The sequence below is a fragment of the Musca autumnalis genome, unplaced genomic scaffold (assembly GCF_047663935.1).
Source record: "Musca autumnalis isolate F117 unplaced genomic scaffold, ASM4766393v1 scaffold_2, whole genome shotgun sequence".
In the NCBI taxonomy this organism is placed as follows: domain Eukaryota; kingdom Metazoa; phylum Arthropoda; class Insecta; order Diptera; family Muscidae; genus Musca; species Musca autumnalis.
In genome coordinates, this window is record NW_027411755.1 from 154,073,587 (window position 1) to 154,100,100 (window position 26,514).

At 39.4% G+C, this 26,514-nt stretch overlaps 1 protein-coding gene across 24 annotated transcripts in view; it reads right to left on the reverse strand.

Moving 5' to 3' along the window:
• Positions 1-2,796: 2,796 nt before the first annotated feature.
• Slob (Slowpoke binding protein) overlaps positions 2,797-26,514 on the reverse strand; it is a 531,959-nt gene continuing 508,241 nt past the window's right edge. For 19 of the 24 annotated variants that reach the window (XM_073969636.1, XM_073969624.1, XM_073969623.1 and 16 more), the window contains one exon: positions 2,797-6,371. In XM_073969636.1, the coding sequence (XP_073825737.1) occupies positions 3,104-6,371 (3,268 nt within the window). In that variant the 3' untranslated portion in view covers positions 2,797-3,103. Of the gene's footprint in view, positions 6,372-20,593; positions 20,830-26,514 lie in introns of those variants that run through there. The other 5 variants (XM_073969640.1, XM_073969641.1, XM_073969643.1 and 2 more) reach the window with 1 other exon arrangement.

Here is a 26,514-nt window from a genome sequence, read left to right on the forward strand (position 1 = left end):
TTTCTCCTTGCTTGCTCAAATCATTTTCATGGGAAGAAAGAGAGAGAGAGAGAGTGAGAGAGATCTAAATCTAATACGAATGTTGAAGAAAATTTATAATTAGACTTTTCGCACAGCACTGATTTTTGTCAGTCGACTCAGACTTTTGTTAGTCAACACTACTTTTGTTAGTCAGGACTACTTTTGTCAGTCAGCACTGACTTTTGTAAGTCAGCACTGATTTTTGTCAGTTAGCTCTGACTTTTGTCAGTCAGCACTGACTTTTGTCCGGCAGCACTGACTGTTGTGAGTCAAAACTGACAAAAATCTGTCTTTTGCCAGTCTGTGCTGACTATTTTTAAGACAGCACTCACTTTTCTCTGTCTGCACTGATTTTTGTCAGTCAGCACTGACTTCTGTCAGTCAGCACTGACTGTTGTGAGTCAAAACTGAAAAAAATCTGACTTTTGCCAATCAGCTCTCACTTTTTTAAGTCAGCACTGACTTTTGTCAGTTAGCACTGACTGTTGTGAGTCAAAACTGACAAAAATCTGACTTTTGCCATTCAGCACTGTTTTTTCTCAGTAAGCATTGACTTTTGTCAGTCAACACTGACTTGTGAGTCCACACTGATTGTTGTCACCCAAAACACTGACTGTTGTCAGTCAACAGTGACAGTTGACAATCAACACTAACTGTTGTCAGTCAACGCTGACTGTTGTCAGTCAACGCTGACTGTTGTCAGTCAAGACTGACTTTTCTCAGTCAACACTGACTTTTGTCAGTCAGCAATGACTGTTGTGAGTCAAAACTGACAAAAATCTGACTTTTGCCAGTCAGCTGACCTTTTTTAAGTCAGCACTGACTTTTGTCAGTCAGCACTGACTGTTGTGAGTCAAACTCTGACGTTTGCCAGTCAGCGCTGATTTTTTTTAGGTCGGCACTCACTTTTGTCAGTCAAGTTTGACTCTTGTGAGTCAACGCTGACTGTTGTCACTCAAAACACTGACTGTTGTTAGTCAACAGTGACTGTTGTCAGTCAGGACTGACTTTTCTTAGTCAGCACTGACTTTTGTCAGTCAGCAATGACTGTTGTGTGTCAAAACTGACAAAAATCTGACTTTTTCCAGTCAGTTGACCTTTTTTAAGTCAGCACTGACTTTTGTCAGTCAGCAATGACTGTTGTGAGTCAAAACTGACAAAAATCTGACTTTTTCCAGTCAGCCGACCTTTTTTAAGTCAGCACTGACTTTTGTCAGTCAGCAATGACTGTTGTGAGCCAAAACTGACAAAAATCTGACTTTTACCAGTCAGCTGACCTTTTTTATGTCAGCACTGACTTTTGTCAGTCAGCAATGACTGTTGTGAGTCAAAACTGACAAAAATCTGACTTTTTCCAGTCAGACGACCTTTTTTAAGTCAGCACTCACTTTTGTCAGTCAGCAATGACCGTTGTGAGTCAAAACTGACAAAAATCCGACTTTTACCAGTCAGCTGACCTTTTTTATGTCAGCGCTGACTTTTGTCAGTCGGCAATAACTGTTGTGAGTCAAACCAGACAAAAATCTGAATTTTGCCAGTCAGCGCTGATTTTTTTTTAGGTCAGCACTCACTTTTGTCAGTCAACACTGACTGTTGTCAATCAACACAGATTGCTGTCAGTCAACACTGACTGTTGTCAATCAACACTGACTGTTGTCAGTCAGGACTGACTTTCTCAGTCAACACTGACTTTTGTCAGTCAGCACTGAGTTTAGTCAGTCAGCTCTCACTCTTGTTAGTCAGCTCTCACAATGACTGTTGTGAGTTTTCAGGCAGCACTGTTTTTTTATCAGTCAGCACTGATTGTTGTGAGTCAAAAATTACTGTTGTCAGTCAACACTGACTGTTGTCAGGCAACACCGACTGTTGTCAATCAACACTGGCTGTTGCCAATCAACACTGACTGTTGTCAGTCAGGACTGACTTTTTCAGTCAACACTGACTTTTGTCGGTCAGCACTGAGTTTAGTCAGCCAGCACTCACTCTTGTTAGTCAGCAATGACTGTTGTAAGTTGTCAGGCAGCACTGTTTTTTTTATCAGTCAGCACTGACTGTTGTGAGTCAAAACTAACTGTTGTCAGTCAACACTTACTGTTATCAGTCAGCTCTGACTGTTGTCAGTCAGCACTGGGTGTTGTCAGTCAAGTCTGACTGCTGTGAGTCAACACTGACTTTTGTCAATCAGCACTGACTTTCGTCAATCAGCACTGACTTTCGTCAGTCAGCACTGACTTTTGTCAGTCAGTATTGGCTTTTGTCAGTCAACACAAACTTTTGTCAATCAACACTGAATGAATGTAGGCTTTTTGAAGTAACCACAGACTTTTGTCAGTCAGCACTGACTTTTTTCAGTCAATCAGCACTGAGTTTAGTCAGCCAGCGCTCACTCTTGTTAGTCAGCAATGACTGCTGTATGTTGTCAGGCAGCACTGTTTTTTATCAGTCAGCACTGATTGTTGTGAGTCAAAAATTACTGTTGTCAGTCAACACTGACTGTTGGCAGGCAACACCGACTGTTGTCAATCAACACTGACTGTTGTCAGTCAGCACTGAATTTTGTCAGTCAGTATTGGCTTTTGTCAGTCAACACAAACTTTTGTCAGTCAACACTGAATGTATTCAGTCGGTATTGGCTTTTGTCAGTCAACACAAACTTTAGTCAATCAGCGGTCATTCGGCACTGCGGTAAAAATACGTTGTGTTTAACAGGTTAGAAATTGAAAGTCAATATATTTTCCCTTTGTATACTTCTCTTATTTTCTGTTTATCTTCCTCTTCCTTTAAAAATATCCTAACCTTAATCATAGATTGATTGAAAGCATAGTTGTTTTGTTGTAATATTTATCTTTTGGTTTGGCTTGGCTAGTCAAAACAGTTGGAGTTTTGTTTTCCTAAACTACTACCATTGGAATTTGGATTAAAATTTCTCAACTACTTAACAGAACTTCGTTTGATGCTAAAGAACTTTAGGCTCCAACTTCGTGCTATTCAACTTCGCATTACATTTTATGCAATTTTTTTCCATTCGTTTTAATATAATTTTTTTATCACAATTTAATTTTTTTAGGGTTTTTTCTTCTGTTTATTTGGTGTCATGAAGAGTACTGTCGCCGTTAACCGTGTCTCCTGATGGCGGAATAACATCGTCATCATCATCCTCTGGACCTGTGGGACTTATGGGAGACATTTCCACACTGTCCAGCAGTGGCGTTTTCTCCTCACTGCAATTGTTCGAATCACTTTTCGAATCCATGGAGAATATTTTCGCCAATTCAATGCCACTGATGGAGCGATGTGTTGGCGATTCATCGGGCGATGATGATGTATCGGGGCCAAAACTTAAATTGTGGCTACCATTATCACTGCTCGTGTCTGTGGCAGCAGCTGTGGTGGCATTTGTATTAATGGAGGACGAAGAAGAGTTGGTTAGAGATTTGAACACAACGGGATTACGTGTAGTGGAGGACGACGACTTCTTGGGAGATTTACTGGTGGTATCTAAGTGGTGGTGATGGGAATTGGTGTTGGTATTTGTGGACGAAGACGATGGTGTGGGCGAGGTGGAAGCCGAAGTCGAGGCCATCATGGGTGAAGGTGAACGCTGTTGATGATAGTGATATGGCACTGCAGATGATGTTTGTCCCTGATGTTGGGGACTTAGATTGTAGGCCGTAGCAGTTCTGGGCGAAGAACCGCTTAAATTCGCAGATTGGCAGTTGGGCAACGTTGCCAACGAGGTGGTCTTAATATTGGTCGTTTTTAGGCGATTTATGGAGCATGAACTCCAGCTTAGCTGATTTGGGTGGGAACGCTTAGCAGTGTTATTGCCTCCTGATTTGGGTAGAGATGAAATGCCCGAGCACGAAGAAGAAGACGACTGCTTTGCAGCTGAGGAGGCTTGGTGATAGTAATCATAGCTGTTGTATTTATGAGTTGGTACATGCGATTTGCTGCCATGCTGATAGTGTTGTCGCAGCCTTTGTGGCTGTGGCGGTGGTGGTGGGGGGATATTTTGATTTTGATATTTTCCGCCACCACCTGATGCGGCGTACACATTATTGTCATCTTTGAAACTTAAATCATCCTCCGATTGATAGTAAGGATCACTGCCATCCAGTGGCATGGTATTATTGATGGCTGTCTGTTTGAGAGTGGTTTCGAATGTGACCAAATGCCTTTCGGAATAGGATTTGCGAGCATCCATAACACGCAAATAATCATTGGAATCGCCAAGATCTTCACTTTTGGAGCTGCAATAACGTCGATTATTGCTGTGCGACGATGCATTCGGTTGATTGCAAAAACTGGTGGTAACTGTTATCTCTGGGCCCAAGGTGTGATTGGAACCCATAATTTCATTAATGGAACCGCCACGATTCAATGATTGTCGACTGTGGCTGCGGCTGCCATACGATGAAGAGCTGTCATAGTGATTGTCTCTCAGGGAAGAGGGTGACAGTCGTGCCGAATGATTGGGTGATGTTTCCAGTAGCGAATCATTAGATTTGGCAATGCGATTTTTGCGATAGAATTTACTATCACGCCACATGGTCTGGCGAGAAGTGGACGAGGAACCCACCACCGTGGCTGGTCTTTGCAGCTCCAGCGATTGGCCACATTGGGCCAACATGGTACTCGAACCCGGTGAAGAGGTTATCATTTGTCCTGGCGATGTATCATACATGGTGACCTGCGATGAGGTCTTGCTAATGCGAAAAGAGGCATGAGTTAATTTCTTGTATTTCTCACTGTGTACATTGACCCGATTATCGGAATGTACCCGATCGGTAATGGGTATAAAGGCATTGTCGATACGCCTTTCCTCTTCCAACGAACGAAATGCCAAACGGTTGACATTTTTCAAATGTTGCTTATCACCCGAACTGCTTCTCTTGGCCGGTGACATATCCTCAAAAGAGCTGACCCGATATTTCTGCGAGAATACTTCAATGGTGCCCGACTTCTTGGAGGGTGATGTGGTGTAAATGGAATTTTGATCATTTACCAATATTTTTGGAGGATCAAATTGCTGTTGTTGTGTGGTATTTTGTGATTGTTGTTGTTGCTGCTGCTGATTGGCTGCTGGGCCACCACTTGTCGAGGCTAAGCTGGAGTTACTTGAATTTGTGGTGGCTGTAACCAAAATTTTGGGTGATAGTGATACGGGGAAATGTTGTGGCCTTAGGTTGCCAGTTGAACCCGAAGAACTAGATGCTCCCGAACAGGAACCATCTTCAATGTGCAGAAAATTGTTGGGTGAAGATTCACGACAAGGCGATGATATGGCTGAATCCTGCGACACCATATTGCGGGGTATTGTGGCCAATTCTAAGCAGGTTTCAAGTCCCGCTGTTGTTGTGGCAATAATGACATCTTCCACACCCTCATCTATGGGTGAGGAAATCGATTGAAAGCTGCTCAAACGAAATGAGGATCCACTTGAAAGATCATTGTCGGTAAGGGAACCGAAGGCTGAATCTTGCGATGGGTTGCTGCGGCCATATTTCAAACATTTCAGAGAATATTCCAAACGGCGACTCTTGGAGTTTTTGAAGTTACACATATCGGCGGTTAGTTGGTGATTAAATGAGGGCCCCAAGGCCGCTGCAGCTGCTATGGCCACCGACGAGGAGGATGAGGCTCCAATGGCATTGGCCAAACTGTGAGAATTAGAGGAAGTAGATGCCCCCGACTGATTATTATGTGTTGAAGTTAAGTTATTCAAACTCAAATTCTCTTTCAAGGTGTGAGTCTCATAATCCGACACTTCCAGTTGGGTGGTAATTGAAGATTGATCGGTATCTTCATGGGACATAATTGTGGTACCGGTTACACTGGTGGTGCTTTCCGAGGAACAAATGCTGCCACGATTATTTGTCGAATTTGAGTTACCACCACTCATGTGGCTGGCCATCTTGAGATTCAATTCACTTTCTGTGGTTGAGCTACAACGTATCATAACAGGATATTGCTGCTGCTGCAACTGGGCCTCCTTTTCTGTCCTACTATTACCACCATACTTCCCCTGGTTCTGTTCTGGACTACCATGCTCCTCCAATTGTGTCGCATTGTCACAATAATGTATGGGTGAGTCTATGGTCTCATATGATGATTTATGACACAAATACGGTTGACTGTGATAATAGCCTGTGGCCAGGGTTGGCTGTGAGGCGGAATGTTGCTGCTGATGTTGATACTGCTGCTGAAGCATTTGATGTTGATGCTGTTGATATTTGAGACGTTGCATCATGTGTTTGGTTTGATAATTACAGCCAACTATGATTTCATCCAGCAGTCCTTCTTCCGAATCACTTGATATACAATCAAATGATTCCATTGTTCGACTTAGGCTATTGTCCGTCCACATGGCCATTGTGTATTCGAAGGAGTGACATAAACGTGGGGGAAAATAAGAGAAAGAGAAGAACAAGAAAAACCATCATTGTTTGGGTTAGTCGGTATTTATGTCAAGTGTCTGAGGTTAACAAACAATTCCTTCAGAAAAGTTCATAAAATTGTTTTTCTAAGATGTCTAACAAGTGATGTTGTGTATACATTAGGGTGTAGTGAAGAACATATGTACGAAAAATATTTTTTTAAGTTGGTTTGACAATTTGACCTTTCATGTGTGCGGACGGGTCGGAGTTTATCGCGGAAAGTGAAAAAAAAATAATTAAAAGTGTGTGAAAAACAAGTAAAAAAGCGTTAAGTTCACGCAGGGATACGCAAATACCTAGATAAGGTCAGAAAATGTATCAAAAATGTCTTCATTATACATGGCGGTGGATTTATGTTGGTGGAGAAGGAGAAGATTTGTGACCACTGGGAACCTTAAACGTCAAATTACGGATAGTTCGGTTCAAAAATGTAGCTAAAATCCTCAAAATACCGAAAATCGGAAGGTACCGTTATATGGGGGCTATATCTAAACCTGTACCTGTGGTGACAATTATTGGTGAAGATAATTTGTGACCACTGGGAACCTCAAGTGTGAAATTACAGGTAGTTTGTAGCTAAAATCCTCAAAATACCGAAAATCGGGAGGTAGCGTTATATGGGGGCTATGCCAAAACATGGACCTATGGTAACAATTTTTAAGAGAGGAGTTTTGTGACTACTGGGAACCTGAAATGTGAAATTATAGGTAGTTTGGTCCACAAATGTAGCTAAAATCCTCAAAATACTGAAAATCGGGAGGTACCGTTATATGGGGACCATACCAAAACATTGACCTATGGTGAAAATTTTTGGTGGACATGTATTGTGACCACTGGGAACCTTAAATGTGAAAGTGCACTTAGTTTGTTCTCAAAATGTAGGTAAAATTCTAAAAATTCCGAAAATCGGGAAGTACCCTTATAAGCGGGCTATACCGAAACATGGACCTGTGGTGACAATTATTGGTGAAGATAATTTGTGACCACTGGGAACCTCAAGTGTGAAATTACAGGTAGTTTGTAGCTAAAATCCTCAAAATACCGAAAATCGGGAGGTAGCGTTATATGGGGGCTATGCCAAAACATGGACCTGTGGTGACTATTTTTAGGGGAGGTGTTTTGTGACTACTGGAAACCTCAAATCTGAAATTATAGGTAGTTTAGTTCACAAATGTAGCTAAAATCCTCAAAATACCGAAAATCGGGAGGAACCGTTATATGAGGGCTATACCAAAACATGGACCTATGGTGACAATGGTTGATGGATATATTTTGTGACCAGTGGGAACCTCTAACGTGAAATTATAGGTAATTTGGTCCACAAATAAAGCTAAAATCCTCAAAATACCGTAAATCGGGAGGTACCGTTATATGGGGGCTATATTAAAACAATGGACCTATGGCGACAATTTTTTGTGGAGACGTTTTGTGACCACTTGGAAGCTCAAATGTCAAATTACAGGTAGTTTGGTTCAAAAATGTAACTAAAATCTTCGAAATATCGAAAATCGGAAGGTACCGTTATATGGAGGCTATACCAAAGCGTGGACCGTTAAAGCCCATTTTCGAACTTGATCTGTCTATGGAAAGAACAACGCTCGGGTGGAAAATATAGCGTTCTAGCTCAATTAGTGCGAACGCTAGAGTGATTACAACAAGCGGACATGGCTGTATCAACTCAGAAAGGAAACCAGGGAAATAGAATTCTATGAAACCAGGATTAGAACTAGAGTTGGTACAAGCATCGTCCTCATGGCAATGTATAGCCCAAGCTGTATTCAACTTTGTCTGCTGGCAGTTGAGGTGTAATCGTTGGATGCCACCTCAATGCTAGGCATCATGACAGGGGAGGAAATTCAACAGACACGAAAAGACGTGTCCTATATTAATTCCCCAGCAGCTGCCCAAATCTGGACATTTGTCCGTCGTTTAAACCGAGGTTCGAACTCCTGGATTAGTACAGGACTGTCACGGGTCACAAGCAAGACTCTGAATCCGATTATCGAGCAATGGAAATGTGCCAGCCCAATAACAAATTTCAAATCGAGGAAGAAATTGTGTTCTACAAAATTCAACATAACAAGGACTTGCCGATTCAGGAGGCATCTATAAGATGGACTGAATCTTTACCGATAGGAATGTCACAAGCGCAGATGTGGATGTTCAGACAAGTCACTGACGATGACGTGCCAAGACAAGCAAAGGACTGTTCAGTGGTATCTTAAGGAGAAGTGCTGATCACGAGAGAGAGAGAGAGAGAGAGAGAGTGTTTTCAATCCTATCTGGAGAGCATTGAGGTCCACGCTAAAAACTACTTACCCCCATAGAACGGTACCTCCCGATTTTCGGTATTTTCAAGGTTGTGCCCTCAATATGCCATTGAAACGGCCGAAATTTGGTACTTAGTCTTCGTTGGGGGTACAAAACTTCCCACCTATAATTTGTTCGTACAGGTTCACGGCTTCATATAGCCCCATGAAACTGTACCTCCTTCAATATCCCACTGAAACGGCTGAAACTTGATATTTAGCCTTCGGTGGGGGTATGAAATTTTCCACCTGAAATGTGTCCATATAGGTCCACGTCTTCATATAGCCCCCACAGAACGGTAACTCCCGATTGTCGGTATTTTCAAGGTTGTGCCCTCAATATGCCACCGAAACGGCCGACATTTGGTACTTAGTCTTCGTTGGGGGTACAAAACTTCCTACCTAAAATTTGTTCGTATAGGTTCACGTCTTCATATAGCCCCATTGGACCGGTACCTCCGGATTTTCGGAATTTTAAAGGTTGTGTCCTAAATATACCACTGAAATGGCTGAAACTTGAGATTTAGCCTTCGGTGGGGGTATGAAATTTTCCACCTGAAATTTGTTGGTATAGGTCCACGTCTTCATATAGCCCCCATAGAATGGTACCTCCAGTTTTTCGGTATTTTCAAGGTTGTGCCCTCAATATCCCCCCAAAACAACTAAAATTTGGTATGTAGCCTCCGTTGGGGGTATACAACTTCTCACCAGAAATTTGTTGGAATGAGTCCACGCTTTCATATAGCCATAAAACTGTACATCCCGATTTTCGGTATTTGGATGGTTGTGGCCTCAATATCCCACCGAAACGACTGAAATGTGGTATTAAGTCTTCGTAGGGGGTATAAAACTTCCCACCAGAAATTTGTTAGTATGAGTCCAAGCTTTCATATAGCCACCATAGCACTGTACCTCCCGATTTTCGGTATTTCAAAGTTTGTATTCTCAATATCCCGCCGAAGTGGCTTAGTTTAAGTATTTAGTCTCCGTTGGGGGTATACAACTTTCCACTTGAAATTTGTTGGTATACGTGCATGCCTTCACACAGCCCCCATAGAACGATATCTCCCGATTTTCGGTATTTTCAAGATTCTGCCCTTAATATGCCACCGAAACGGTGGAAATTTATTACTTAGTCTTCGTTGAGGGTATAAAACTTTCCACCTGCAATTTGTCCGTATAGCACCACGTCTTCGTATAGCCCCCATTAAACGATATCTCCCGATTTTCGATATTTTGAAGTTTGTGGCTTCAATATCCCACCGAAGTGACTGAAATGTGGTATTTAGTCTACATTTGGGATATAAAACTTTCCACCTGAAATTTATTGGTATAGGTCCACGTCTTCATACAGCCCCCATAGAACGTCAACCCACGATTTTCGGTATTTTGAATGTTTTAGTCACATTGTTCAACCGAAATGACTGAAATTTAGTCTTCGTTTAAGTTACACAAATTTCCTTTAGTTTTAACCACATTATTCAACCGGAATAAGTGAATGTTGCTATTTAGTCCTCACTAAAAGTACAAAACATCCCGGCCGAGCTTAGCGCCATTCTTACTTGTTTTTTACATCACTTCACATTTCTCATTACACCCCAATGTATATATACATTGCATAATTCTTATCATAAATACAACACTGTTATTTTGTGGAGTATGGTGTATGAATTGTGTGTTCATGTGTGTGTCTTGGAGTGTGTGTGAGAGTATTCGAAAGTGCAGTACATTGTCCTAGAGCTGTAAGTGTTTTTTCGAGAAGCCAATAATTGCTATTGCTGAGACAGTATGCAGTTGTGCAAAGCATGTCGAATGCCAGTTAAGAGCTATAAACTCTTACTATATAACTTATGTCTGAATAAAGAACACACTTTAGGGGATATGTAGCAACAGACATGCAATTAACATTCAAAAATATTTATTATGCAACTATGTACTTGAACAGAAGACAGATGAACTACATACATACAGATAAGCAGATAGATAGACAGTCAGATAGAATGTTGGCTAAAAAAGAAAACATGTATTTACTTACTTTATTGTGTGGATGCGTAATGTACGAACGAGTATATGTATATTTAGGTCTAAAAGCTGTTAATTTTGCTTTGGGGATAGATTTTTAAAATATTTTATTTAGTAACACCAATAGACGATTTATAACAAAACATTTGGTGATGTATTGCAAGCTGTGATTTAAATGCATATTTTGGATTTGTTGTGGCCAGTAGAGGATGGGCAAATGGGGGTAGCGAATGAAGGGTACGATAATAAAAATAGGTTTATAGTCTACATTATGCTTGAAAGAAGAGTGTTTGATATCAGGCAGATGGTAACCTACTTTTTGAACGTGGAATTGACAGCTATACCAAAGTGTGGACCTATGTTGACAATTCTGGTGGAGATATTTTGTGACCACAGTTAACCTCAAATCTTAAATTACTGGTAGTTCGGCCAAAAAAAATAAGCTAAAATCCTCAAAATACCGAAAATCGGGAGGTACCGTTATATGGGGCCTATAAAAAACATGGGCCTATGTTGACAATTGTTGGTGGATATATTTTCTGACCACTTGGAGCCCCAATTTGAACTAGATCTTCCTGCAAAGAAAAGACGCATTTTTCCAAAATTGCAGCCTCCTAAAATAATTGTTGTGGATGCTAGAATGACAACCACTGACGGACGCACGGATATGCATAGATCGGCTCAGAATATATATACTTTATCGGGTCGCAAATGATTATTTCAATATGTTACTAAAGGAAAAACAAACTTAATATACCCTCAATACTATGGTGGAGCGTATAAATAATGGGAACTATATTTAAATCTTAACCCGAAGTACAGGACTCCCTCACAGTCCCTTATATAATTCGCACTCTCATTGTCCATCGTGAACTTCATCACTGTTCCTCCACCACTTATGAAGGAGTATGTCAGCCTGCAGTTGTCAGTCAGAAGTCCTATGTTTTGCTTCCTGATCATCTTTAATACCTCCGCCAAGTCTGAATTCGGAGGTGGCACCCATGTCGTGGCTGCAATCCTACGAGGTATCTCGTCAACAGGAACCGCGGCTAGCCTGCAGCCGTCCCACAGTACACCATAGCCCTCAATTTTTTGGATGAGGAAGTCCTTGGATTCCACATCGTGGCAATTTAGGACTTTAGGATTTAGGGGTTTCGAACCTTGGATGACTTCGGTAGTCATCCCCGGTTGGATCCTTTCTACTGTCCGGTGAGCAGTCACTTCAGCAAAAGGGACCGAGTGGTTGTCCGGCCGACGTTCCAACATCCTCTTAGCAGTCGGATGTGGGTCCTCGGAAGATCTTACACTCATTACACATTCTTACCCTCCTACGCATTGGGAAGATCTTACCCTCTTTACGCATTCCTGGAGCGTACAATATGTGTCGAACTTGTCAAAGTTTGGATTTATTAATACAAGGTGGCGCAAAAGTAATCCTCCTATCAGAAAATGCTATAATTTTTGCCATTGGCCCCTAATGTCAGTTCTATTTTGACATTTGTGTAGTAAACACATGCGAAATACACGTTGATAAACAATGTTACTCCAGAACGCGGAATATTGGTGCTCCAGAATGCGGAATATTGGTGACTATTTATTTGGCCAATAATCGGTCGGTGACTTTGGCACAACGTGAATTATGTCGCAGACGTTTAGCCGCTCGCTTCGAAGAGACTGGCACAACACGAGATGCTGCCAGGCATGGCTGACCCCGGAGTATCCGTTCTGCAGAGAATATTGCTGATGTAGCCGAGGATGTCACGGAAGCGCCTTCGACATAGATTAGACGACGTGCCACGCAAATGGGTATCAGTTTGTGTGGGCGATATCTCTAAAAGGGAGTCGCTGATTTTGTCCAAACTTTACATGTTGCAATATACCTTACAGACCTTCGGGTACCTGCCACACTAAAGCACAAAAATATCCTGCATATACCAACTAAAATGAGCACGATGTCTTATGAATTGAACATTCGATTTGGTCGATACCTTCCTTACACATCTTAATATATCTTTCAAACGTACAGTTTAAGGGCTGTTATAGGATTATTTTGAAATTTTCATCGAACGTAATCCTTTAGATTCTGATTATAAACGTATAATTTTTTCGTAAGCATTCAGTCCATGCTTTTTGTCATATTGATTCAAGATCTTTAAAAAAGCTTACGGTGTCCAACTAAAATGGCTGGTTAGCACGATAAATATCGAAACGAACGACTTCCAAAATTAGATTAATGTTTAATATTTTTGCTGGGTTCCACCGTGGTGCAATGGTATTCACACCCGCCTTGCACATCGTGTGTCCGTTTCCATGGCAAGGCAACATTAACAACTGGTCGTGGGTTCGATTCCCCGGCAAGGCAACATCAACAACGGTGGCAAAATACCCGTCAGTAATGTTGGCGACATTTGCTGAGTATTTCAGCCATGTAAACCTTCTCTGCAAGTGGTGTCTAAAGACACGCCGTTCGGACTCGGCAGTAAACTGTAGGTACCATATCATTGAGCTAATATGAATCGGGGAGCACTCATTGATATGAGATAAGTCTCTCTTGTCCCGTCTGGGATGTTTGTGGAACAATTATTATATATATATATATATTTGCTAGTGAAATCTGTGCATATTTAGGGTCACCTCTGATAAACCTTTCCCAATGTAGTTTTTAGTAGACTTTGTTACAATGTTTTTATTTAATTCTGTGTAGGTTGTATTTATTGGGTCTGTCAGTGGAATAATTAGGACCACTGTATTTACTGATACCTACCTCTAAAATACCTAAAAATTTACGCTGAAAGCTTCCAAAACTTCCTTTGTCCCAGAATGCTATTTATTTTTAAAATTAGGGGTCACAGGCTGAGGATATACTTCTGTCGATAAAGCTGACAGCTATTTTTTACTTCCTTTTTTAATTATCTGTCTGAAAGGAAAACTCATTTAGTCGCGGACCACATTGGCTCCGCCTAGCTTACCACATATCGACATATCGCGTTATATATGGCCAACAAGGTTTCTGTCGACAAGGGAGTCGAGGACCTTTTTGCTATATCTCAGCCTGTCACCGATAGCATGCGTGCACGCTGTGAACATGCCGTCGAATGTTACACCTAGGATCTTGGGGTAATTAATGATCGGACTATGCTACAATCGATCAGAGCATTTAACTTTATGTGCTCATCGGCGTATAGGGCGAAAAAAACTAAGTAAAATTGAGCAAATGCTAGTTCGGCCTTTAACAAATTGCATTAGGAATGGCACCTGACGCTATGAACGTACAATCATCTGTATACGTAACCATCTATATTGGGTGAAATATAGGAAAGGTAGATATACGGAGATATCATCCCCCAATGGGGAAATCCCCGTTACACTCTATGTTTCCGAATTCCTTTGGCTTTGGATGATTTAGCGTTCCTAGTAGATTTTGCTACATCATCCATTATTCATTGTTGTGGATCTTCGGCAGGAAGAGATCTAATACGACACAGTACTCTGTTCTTTGCCCTGGCACTCCCGTGGTGATCGACAAATTGTCGATTCAAATAATTTGCGCACATCTTCAGATCAGCGTCGGCGTAGCGTCGCCAAACATGACTGAGGTCCTATATTCCTTCTTTTTATTGTTCCAGAGTAACATAACCGTTGCCCACAATTCAATAATTCCGACTATACATTTGGTTCGACGTGGCTCATCACATTCATTTGCTGGTCCCGCCGCCTCTTCTGTGAAATTTCGTCTCACTTGGGGTATTCGACCAGCAGGTATATAGTGGCTGCAATTGTGATGATGTCCTGGAACATCCCTTCTGCTACCCAAACTTCAGGAGGGTTGGACAGTTCTCTTAAACTAGGCTAATTAGCCCGCCCATGATTGATGAAAATCCTGCGTTCTGAGGTGATGAAGTCGGGAATTCTGCTAACAGAGACGATTATAGGGAGATGGTCTGATTTATCAAACCAATTTACACGATAATTATGTCTGGCGAACTATGACATTCTCTGCTCTGCTCTCCTCATTGCCCATGCAAAGCGTAGAACTAGAAATTTGCTCAACCAACGTAATACACCTCTGGTCATTACCTAGGACCGAATGTCATAATACATGATGAGCATTGAAGTCACCTAAGACCATTCAGTTATGACCTTGCAAAAGAGGGTCTAGTCATGGACCTATAAACTGGAGTAAAGCTATTAATCGGCGGGATTTATATGTGAAGCAACTCTAATTCGGCAGTTCTACACCTGACTACCCCGAAAAAAATGTACCGTCGTAACTAGGGCCGCATACACAACGTGTTGCCAAAAATTTAAAAACGATCCCAGGCTAGTCCTAAAACTGCATTCTTTCCCAACTTTGTGTGGGATAAACCCGAAAGAGTGGTCCGATGTAGTCAATATTCGGACGTAATCCGAGTATGTAAGAAATAATACGATATGGAACTTATGGACCAAATCGCTTTCTCCCTTCGAGGGTTACTCAACGTACTACTTAGTTTAGTTAGTGCCTTTTTTTTATAGCTTTTGGTCCATTATCCCAGGAAGTATGGACTTGCCATCGAAAAAAATTGTGCGATAGACCTTGTTATCGAGTGTCATCGTGCGCAAACTTTTTGCGAAAAAAATTAAACTTTTATGGCGGACGTACCCGAGGGAGTAGACCGAAATGGCCCACCTCCGAACTTGATCTAAGTTTGGACAAAATATTACGAGGGCCAAATTTAAAATTTAAGACTGACGGACATTGCGAGATCGACTCCAAATTGTCTGAAACGGATTTACTCCAAACCTATTTGGAGTCTAAACTCATTATTTCGATGAGGCACATTTTTGGTCGTATGAAGGTGTACCTGTATATACCCTTTTTCGCCTAAAAGCCGAGGGTATAAAAACGAAAACACTCATATTTTGATACAAAATATTAAATAATTTAAAAGTTGAACTTTGACGTCGAATTTCTGTGCAACGACTGAAGCGACTTTTAGATTTGGATGACAATACATGAATATGAAACCAAAACCAAAATGGGTCCACTTATTCCCATAGTCCCCATATAGCTGTACTACCCGATTTCATGTACTTTTAGGATTTTATCTTCATTTTTAGTCCAAATTGGTTGTAACATGGCATTTGGAGTTTCCAATGGTACGGAAACTTCCCAACCATACATAGGTCCAGGTTTTGGTATAGCTCCCATATATAGGTACTTGAAGTTTTGATCTACATTTTCGGCCTGAATTGTCTGTAATTTGATTATGGGGTTCGTAGAATGTGGAAAGGGCAAGTTGAGAAGGAGAAGTTCGGAGGATGTTGTTCGGAAGTTCGGAATAGTAAAATCTAAAAAATAAAAAATAATTAAAAATTAAGCTACAGTGTTTTATTTATAAATGTACTAAAAACTAGAATATAATTTTTCTCTTAGCCTCAATATGCATATTCTTCCTCATGATGGGATAACTGCAATAAAGCGCTTGCATTTAAATTAAAAATGGTGACAAAATTAAATGGCGATAAACGACAAGCGTTTTATGAAGATGAAAATACTTATTGAGGGTAAGAGAAAAATTATTTCCTTGTTTTTACTTTAGTTTGCATTTATAAACAAAACACTGTAACTTAATTTGTATACCCTCCACCATAGTATGGAGGGTATATTAAGTTTGTCATTCCGTTTGTAACACATCGAACTAATCATTTGCGACCATATAAAGTATATATATTCTTGATCAGGATAAAATTCTAAGACGATCTAGCCATGTCCGTCTGTCCGTCCGTCTGTCCGTCTGTTGTAATCACTCTAGCGTTCGCAATAATTGAGATAGAGTGCTGAAATTTTGCACCCGAGAGTCTTTTTTCCATAGGCAGGTCAAGTTTGAAGATGGGCTATATCGGTCCACTCTTTGGTATAGCCCCCATATAACGGTACCTTCGGATTTGAGGTATTTTGACGTTCTTCGCCACATTTGCAGACCGAATTAGCTATAATTTAGCGCTTGGGGTTCCTAGTGATCAACAAACTTATATCCCAAAGGATATGGACATAGGTCCATGTTCTGGTATAGTCCCCATATTACGGTACCTCCCGATTTTCGGTATTTTGAGAATTTTAGCCACAATTTTTAACCGAACTATCTGCAAATTGACATTTGAGGTTCTCAGTGGTCACGAAACATCTCCACCAAACATAGTCAACATAAGTCCATGTTTTGGTATGGCCCCCTTATAACCGTACCTCCCGATTTTCGCTATTTTGAGCATTTTAGTTACAATATTTAACCAAACTAGCTGTAATTTGCCATTTGAGGCTTTCAGTGGTCATGAAACATCTCCACCTAAAATCGTCAACATAGGTCCATGTTTTGGTATAGCCCCCATATAACGGTACCAACCAATTTTCGGTATTTTGAGAATTTTAGCTAAAGTTTTTAACCGAAATAGATGTAATTTGACATTTGAAGTTCTCAGTGGCTGTAAAACATCTCCAACGAAACGTCGTCAATATAGGTCCATGTTTTGGTATTTCCTCCCCCCCCCCGATTTTCGGGAATTTGCATTTTTGAGGGTCTACGTTGTTTTGATGAAACTACCCTCAATTTGACTCTTGAATTTCCATGCAGCTATAAAACTTTTCCGCTTAAAAATTTTAAGATAAGTTGCCTCTTTGATATAGCCCCGTAGGTGGTACCTTTCATCTAGCTGAACACATTTTTTTAGATTAGATTAGATAACACTGTGCAACAAAATGGAGGTGAAAGTCTGGGACACGGAAAATTCCTCTTTGGGAAAAAAGGCCTTGGTGAGTATATTATGAACCCCAAAGGACAGATTCGCCGTGAGTCGCACTTCCGCGTTATGGCGTGATTGAATTTTTGTTTGAGACCCTGTGGGCCATCAGGAATTAGCGTTGTATCTTTGTTCACTGTTGCTTAAGTGCTCTACAAAACCAACAAACAAAGATATAATGCTAATTCATGATGGCTTACAGGGTCTCTTGCAAAAACTTCATCACGCCATAACGCGGAAGTTCGACTCACGGCGCATCTGTCCTTCGGGGTTTTTAACATACACACACCAAGGGTTTTCATCTCCAAAAGGAATTATCTCTGCCCTAACATTTGTGTTCGCAGTGAATTTAAGCAATAGTGGGAGGCAGTAGGAGTCTATCCATTGTCGAAAAGTTGTTCCACCTTAAATTGTGAAAGGACCCCAATTATTCCATTTTAATTAAGACTATTTTATTGTGGAGGGTATAAAAAGTTTGGCCCGGCCGAACTTAACGACTTTTTACTTGTTTATATTTAAATAGAATAAACGTTATTATTAGTCATTAATAGACAAAAGTTCATTCATTCTTGCTACAGTAAATCATTTTTGAGAAAAATTGTCAAAAAGTCATAACCCTAGTGCACCTATGAAGTCTCCTAATCGGTGGTTAGAAAAAATTAAAATGCCGCTATAGCCCATCTACCTGCAAAAAAAAAACACGCATCTGTCCTGTCTCATTTGTAAACCCTCCATCATAATATTGAGGGTATAATTAAATTTTTCATTCAGTTTTTAACACATCGAAATATTCGTTGGAGACCCTATAAAGTATATATATTCTTTATCAGCATGAAATTCAAAGTCGAAATAGGCATGTCAGTCTGTGCGTCCATCCGTCCGTCTGATGAAATCAAGATACAGCTCCCAATTTTTAAGGTAGAGCTTTATAATTTGATATAGAAGTTTCTATTACACCTAGAATGTTGGGTATTGAAAATAGGCTATGTCGGTCCACGTTTTGATGTAGTCCTCATAGAACGCTACCTCCCGATTTTCATTATTTTGAAATGGTTGAAATTTGGTACTTAGTCTTCGTAGGTCCACGTCTTTATAGAACAATATCTCCCGATTTTCGGTATTCTGAAGGTTGTGGTCTAAATAAACCACTGAAATAGCTGAATGAAATTTGGTATTTAGTCTTCGTTGGGGATATAAAACTTTCCACCTGAAATTTTTTGGTATAGGTCCACGCCTTTATATTGGCCCCATAGAACGGTACCTCCCAATTTTCGGGATATTGAAGGTTGTGGCCTCAATATCCCACAGAAATGGCTGAAATTTGGTACTTAGTCTTCGTTGGTGGTATAAATCTTTCCATTTGAAATTTGTCGGTATAGGTCCACGTCTTCATATAGCCTTCATAGGTTTTCGGGTTTTTAATGAGTGGCCTCATTATCGCATCGAAATGGCTGAAATTTCGTATTTAGCCTTCGGTGGGGAGATAAAAATTTCACCTTAAATTTTTTAGTATACGTCCACGCTTTCATATAGCGCCCATAAAACGATACCTTCCGATTTCCGAAACTTTTAAGGTTGTGGCCTCTATATCCCCCGAAATGGCTGAAAATTTTTCACCTGAAAATTGTCGGTATAGGTCCACGTCTTTATGTAGCCCCAATAGAAGGGTACCACCCGATTTTCGATAGTTTGAAGGTTGTGGCCTCAAAATCCAATTGAAATGTCTTTGGGGTTATAAAAATTTCCACCTGAAATTTTCCATTATGGAATATAATATACCCCTAATTGGATGCAATTTTCTATTTAGTCTTCGTTGGGGTTATTAAAATGTCCACCTGAAATGTGCCATTATGAGCCACGCCTTCATATAGCGCCCATAGATCGGTTTCTCCCAATTTAAAGGATGTTGAAGGTTATTGCTTCAATATTCCACCGAAATGGCTGAAATTTAGTGTTTAGTCTTCGTTGGGGTTACAAATCTTTCCATCTGAAATTTGTCGGTATAGGTCAAAGTTTTCATATAGCCTGCATAGAACGGTACCTCCCGATTTTTTGTGGCATCAATATCCAAAGGAAATGACTGGAATTTCTTATTTAGTCCACCGAAATTGCTGAACCATTTTCGTCGTTGGGGGTATACAACATTTAACCTGAAATTTGTCGGTATAGTTTCAGGTCTTCGTATGACAGTTGTGGCTTCTCTCAGCGGAATGCCTAAAATTTGGTAGTTAGTCTTCGTTGGGGGTACAAAATTTTCCGCCTGAAATTGTCGGTATAGGTAAACTCCTACTAACCCATTATTTTTATAAGGTCATGTTACACGAAGTAGTAATTATTCTACGGCAACTCCCGGTTTTATAGCCGGTACCACCATAGTCATTTCTTAATAATGAGAAAATAGAGGGTATTGTCTGGTAATATTTTAAATCTATAACTCCTTATTTTGTAATGGATTTTTCGGGCATGTGACTCCCAAATTTTGCAGGGTTTTTATGCTAAACTGTCTTTTGCATACAGGTTCTCGTGATGGAGGGGAAGGTCAAATCGACAATGGAAATTGAAACTAAAATAAGGTACATAGGTATATTGAAACATGGAGATCGAAATAGCAGTGAAAACAGAGGCTCTTTAAAAAGGTACGGAAAATTACTATTCTACTCCCGTCGAATGCACATAACTGCAAAGCGATGAATCACTACGGAACTAGTCTGGAAAATTAACTAGAAAAAAAAAAATAAACATGATTTTACAATATACATAGTTAAACTAAGCAATGGATTGTGTTTAAAAAAATATTGTGAAAGAAAGGTCGGAAAGGTAAAAATATTTAACAACTATTAAAACAACTTACCCAAAATATTGTTGTTATTTGTTTGTATTACGAAAGAACATCGGACTAAGTTCTTAACATATAGAAAAAAATAATTGTATACTCAATTTTGAACATTTTCAGTTTTTACATATCCAGTGAATAGAGGGGTAGGAGTAGAATTTATTTCTTCCACATTTAAAAATTCATGCAAATTATTTTTGTTTTTTTTGTTCTTTTATTTATTTTACAATTTTTTTAATTTATTTTATTTTTAAAACTTAGAATTTAGTACATTTTAAATAATTTATATATATTGTTCTGTTCTAGTACTGGTCGCTTGTTATAATGTCATTGTTGTTGTTGTTGTCGTTCTTGTTGTCTAATTGGTTGTTGGTTTCTGATTATTTGTAATTAAAACATTCGAAAGACTTCATAAGTTGAGGGTACCACACTGCTGTATAATTTTATTTTTTTGCAATTTGTTTGATGAAGTTAATTTGTTGTTGTTGTTGTTTTTTAGATTGTGTTGTTGTGGGGTTGTTTAGTTTAGTTTGGGGTTATTATTGTTGTTGTTGGTTTTTTAATGAAACAAAATAAAATGACACAAAAGTAGTTAGGTTTTAGTTAAATAAACGTAAAATAACACTGATATTTTTTTTAGTTTTGTAAGCAATTAAAAGTATCTAAAGTCGAATGGAGATGAATACCTTTTAACCTACACCACTACAAATATATGTTCTGTTTTAATACCGCAGACCAATAGAGACTGAACTATCTAATGAGCAGAATAAATGGCTGAAATGAGGTATTTAGTCATCGTTGGGCGTATAAAACTTTTCACTGGAAATTTGTCGGTATAGGTCCACGTCGTCATATAGCCGTCATAGAGCGGTACCTCAGATTTTTGGTATTTTGAAGGTTGTGACCTCAATATCCCACCCAAATGGCTGAAGTTTTGTATTAAATCTTCGTTGGGGGTATAAAACGTCCCTCCTCAAATTTGTCGGTATAAGTCCACGTCCTCATATTGCCCCCCATGGAACGGTACCTTCCGATTTTCGGCTTAAATGTGGCATTTAGTCTTTGTTGGGGGCATTAAATTTTCCACGTGGAATTTGTCGGTATAGGTCCACGTCTTCATATAGCCCCATAGAGCGGTACCTCCGAATTTTGGTATTTTGAAGGTTGTGACCTCAATATCCCACCGAAATTTCTGAAGTTTTGTATTAAATCTTCGTTGGGGGTATAAAACTTCCCTTTTGTCGGTATAAGTCCACATCCTCATATTGCCCCCCATAGAACGGTACCTTCAGATATTCGGTAGTTCGAAGGTTTTGGTCTCAAAAGCCCATCGAAATGGCTGAAATTAGGTGTTTAGTCTTTGTAGTGCGTATAAAACTTTTCACCTGAAATTTGCTGGTATAGGTCCACATCTTCATATAGCCCGCATAGAGCGGTACCTCCCGCATAGAGCGGTACCTCCCGATTTTCCGTATTTTGAAGGTTGTGTCCTCAATATCCCACCGAAATGGCTGAAATTTGGTATTTAGTCATCGTCGGGCGTATAAAACTTTCCACCGGAAATTTGTCGGTATAGGTCCACGTCGTCATATAGCCCCCATAGAGCTATACATCCGATTTTCGGTATTTTGAAGGTTGGGGCCTCAATATCCCACCGAAATTGCTGAAGTTTTGTATTAAGTCTTCGTTGGCGGTATAAAGCGTCCCTCCTCAAATTTGTCGGTATAAGTCCACGTCCTCATATTGCCCCCATAGAACGTTATCTTCCGATATTCAGTAGTTTGAAGGTTTTGGTCTCAATATCCCACCGAAATGGCTGAAATTAGGTATTAAGTCTTCGTGGGGCGTATAAAACTTTCCACCTGAAAAGCGCTGTTATAGGTCCACACCTTCATATAGCCCCCATAGAGCGGTACCTCCCGATTTTCCGTATTTTAAAGGTTGTGGCCTTAAACCCCCACCGAAATGATTGAAAATTGGTAGTAAGTTTTTGTTGGGGGTACAAAACTTTCCACCTGAAATTTGTAGGTATAGGCCCACTTCTTCATATAACCACCATAGAGCGGTACCTCCCGATTTCCGTATTTTGAAGGTTTTGGTCTCAATACCCCACCGAAATGCCTTAAATTTCGTATTTAGTCTTCGTTGGGGTACACAACTTTTCACCTGAAATTTGCTGGTATAGGTCCATGTCTTCATATACATAGATTCCAAAGAACTGCACCTCCCGATTTTTGGTATTTTAAAGGTTGTGGCCTCATTATTACACCGAGATATCTGAAATTTGGTAGTAAGTCTTCGTTGGGGATACAACACTTTCCACCTGAAATTTAGAGGTATAGGCCCACTTCTTCATATAACCATAATAGAATGGTACCTCCCGATTTTCGGTATTTTTTAGGTTGTGCTCTGAATATCCCATCGAAATTGCAGAAATTTTATATTTAGTCTTCGTTGGGGGGTACAAAAATGCCCAACGAAATTTGTATGTAGCGGTTCAAACCTTCGTATAGCCCCAATATTGGTATTTTGAAGGTTGTTGCCTCAATATCCCACATACATATATGTCTGAAATTTGGTATTTAGTCTTCGTTGGGGGTACAAAACTTTCCGCCTGAGATTTGTCGCCTGTACGCCTGCATATAGCCCCCATAAAACGTTACCTCCTGATTTTCGGTGTTTTGAAGGTTGTGGCCCACCGAAATATCTAAAATTTGGTATTAAGTTTTCGTTAGGGGTATACAACTTTTCACCTGAATTTTGCTGGTATAGGTCCATGTCTTTATATAGCTCCCACAGAACTGTAGCTTCCGATATTCGGTATTTTAAAGGTGATGGCCTAAATACCCCACCTATATTTCTGAAATTTGATAGTTGGTCTTCGTTGGGGGTATAAAACTTTCCACCTGAAATTTGTTGGTATAGATTCACGTCCTCATATAGCCCCCATAGAACGGTACCTCCTCATTTTCGGTGTTTTGAAAGTTGTTGTCTCAATATCCCACCGAAATTGCACAAATTTGTTATTTAGTCTTCGTTGGGGGTATAAGACTTTCCACTTGAAATTTATCGGAATGGTCTACGTCTTCATGTACCCCCCATAGAACGGTATGTCCCGATTTTCGGTATTTTGAAGTTTCTGGCCTCAATATTCAACCGAAATGACTGACATTTGGTGTTTAGTCCTCGTTGAAGTTACAAACCATAGTACTTTCATAAACGAAAAGAAGCTAACTGTTCCTATTTACCTCAAATTCGTGGGGGAGGGTCTAAAAAGTTCGGCCCGGTCGAACTTAACGTACTTCTTACTTGTTCGTTGATCTAGCTCAGTGGTCTCTCTCAGTGAATAGTTCAAATAAACTAATAATTAGTTGTAAAACCCAAGTTCCCATATTTTACATTACGTTTAATCCCATCCTTTAATATTTTACCCTTGCAGTGGTGTAGGTATCCTGGTAAATCATCACACCCATGATTTATTTAATAGGGAGATGGATGGTATGTATGAAATATGTATTTTGTTTGGTAGCAAACTTTGGCTTCAAATTAAATTTTAAACAAAATGTACAAAAAAGTTTTTTGGCTCTAAACACATGAAACAAAATTTTTTAGATTTTTATACACATATATTTTTCATAAATATATATAATATTTATATATTAACAAATATTAATTAATTATTCAAATCTAAGCAAAGAGTGTTGTTAATTGTATAGAAAATTAGTATGTATTAAAAATATTCAGAGTAAAGTTATTTATTTTAAACATGCCATAAACAAAAAACAAAACTAACGTCAATTTTAGTTTGGTTATTTAAACAATTATTTGAAATATTATACTATATAGAGAGAGATAAAAATATGTTTGGAAAAGAAACACAATACAGCAGCTATGTATTGTTCGAATAGATATATTTTTAGATATATTTTGCAAAGGATTTAAGGATCTGGGTTTTTTTGAAATTAAAGTGTTGCGAGTTATGTTGTGTGTCTGCGTGTATAAATAAATTTATTGTGTCCTTATATTTTATAATGGTGTTTTAAATTATTTTCAATACTTTTATTGTTTACCTATTGAAATTAGGAGCGAAGGATATTTCGAGATCTTAAGAATGGCACAAAGCAACCAGGATTATTAGAATTCTTATTTTGACTCAAAATATTGTGAATTATTTGAATGAATTCAGTGAAATGCTGTGATCTAATAACTGGCACGTCCATATGTAACCCGAAATTCGTGTATTTTAGAAAAACAATAAACTGGATAAATGATGTAAGGTGGATATTGGTCGTCGAAAAACTACAATTCAGCAGATATTCTTACTCGACCCTACTGGCCTGTTTTTTTTAAGAATAACAATTCTTTTCTCGATTCATGTTTTGTACCACTGGTTAAAACTTTTAACATATCGAAAATCCGTGAGTGCTGCTGGGGAAATTTGTATACCCCGAACGAAGACTAATTACCAAATCTCAGACACAACTTTCAATATACCGAAAATCGGAAGGTACCGTTCAATGGGGGATACATGAAGATGTGAACCTATACCGACAAATTTCTGGTGGACAGTTTTTATACGCAAAGCGAAGACTAAATACCAAATTTCAACCATTTTGGTGGGATGTTGAGGCCACAACTTTCAACATACCGAATATCGGAAGGTACCTTTGTATGGGGGCTATATGAAGAGGTGAACCTATACCGACAAATGTCAGGTGGAAAGTTATATACCGCCAACGAAGACTAAGTACCAAATTTCAGACATTTTGGTGGGATGTTGAGGCCACAACTTTCAACATACCGAATATCGGAAGGTACCTTTGTATGGGGGCTATATGAAGAGGTGAACCTATACCGACAAATGTCAGGTGTAAAGTTATATACCGCCAACGAAGAGCAAGTACCAAATTTCAGCCATTTTGGTGGGATGTTGAGGCCACAACGTTCAATATACCGAAAATCGGAAGATACCGTTTTATGTGGGCTAAATGAAGAGGTGGACCTATGCCGAAAAATTTCAGATGGAAAGTTTTTATACTCACAGCGAAGACTGAATACCAAATGTCAGCCATTTTTGTGGTATATTGAGGATAAAACCTTCAAAATACCGAAAATCGGGAGGTACGGTTCTATGGGAGCTATATAAAGACGCGGACCTATACCTACAAATTTCGGTTGGAAAGTTGTATACACCTAACGAAGTCTACGTACCAAATTTTACCCATTTCGGTGGTATATTGAGGGCACAACCTTCAAAATACCGAACATCGGTATGTACCGTTCTATGGGGGCTATATGAAGAGATGGACCTATACCGAAAAATGTCAGGTGGAAAATTTTATACCCCAGCGAAGACTAAATACCCAATTTCAGCCATTATATCGACTTAGATTTTGATGCTGATCAGAATATACATATATACTTATAGGGGTGCCGAGGATATGAAAATAATCCGTCAGATTTGCCTAGGACTGTAAAAAACAATAACGGGAGTCTTTTTCTTCTTCTTCTTTTCCACTTTACTCTTTTACTACGATCTGTCAGTTGCTATTGCTTTTATTTTGCTCCATGATTTTCCGGTGGATTCTAACTCCGTCATAAGACTTTTATTAGGCCTTGAGGAATCCAATCTATGTCTTGACGGTATAGTTCATCGTTATTTTTCCTCAATGTTTGCCCTTATATACTTTTCTTCTTTTTATGATGATTGTTATTAGATCTTTATTTATATACTGTGAACCGAAATTTTGGGGCAAAGATAATTCCTTTTGGGGATGAAAGTCCTAGGTGAGTATATTAAGAATCCCGAAGGACATGTCTTTAGTCAAATCGAATGAGGATTATTTTCGTAGAGCATTTCGACCTTCTAGCTCGCTTCCTTCAAAGCCCTTTTCGTCCCTTGTTTTAAGAATTTTAGGTACGGCTCTTATTGGCTACTGTGACATAGTGTTATTAATAACAGGAGTGGTGGACCTAAATGTGGGCCTAAATGAAGAAGTCTCTAATTTTAAAAATAAATAGAATTTTCGTACTTGAAAAAGTAAGTATTAAAAGTTTTGAGCTTAAATTTGTAGGCGTTGGGTAGGTATCATAAAATGTGCGCATAATTTTTCCA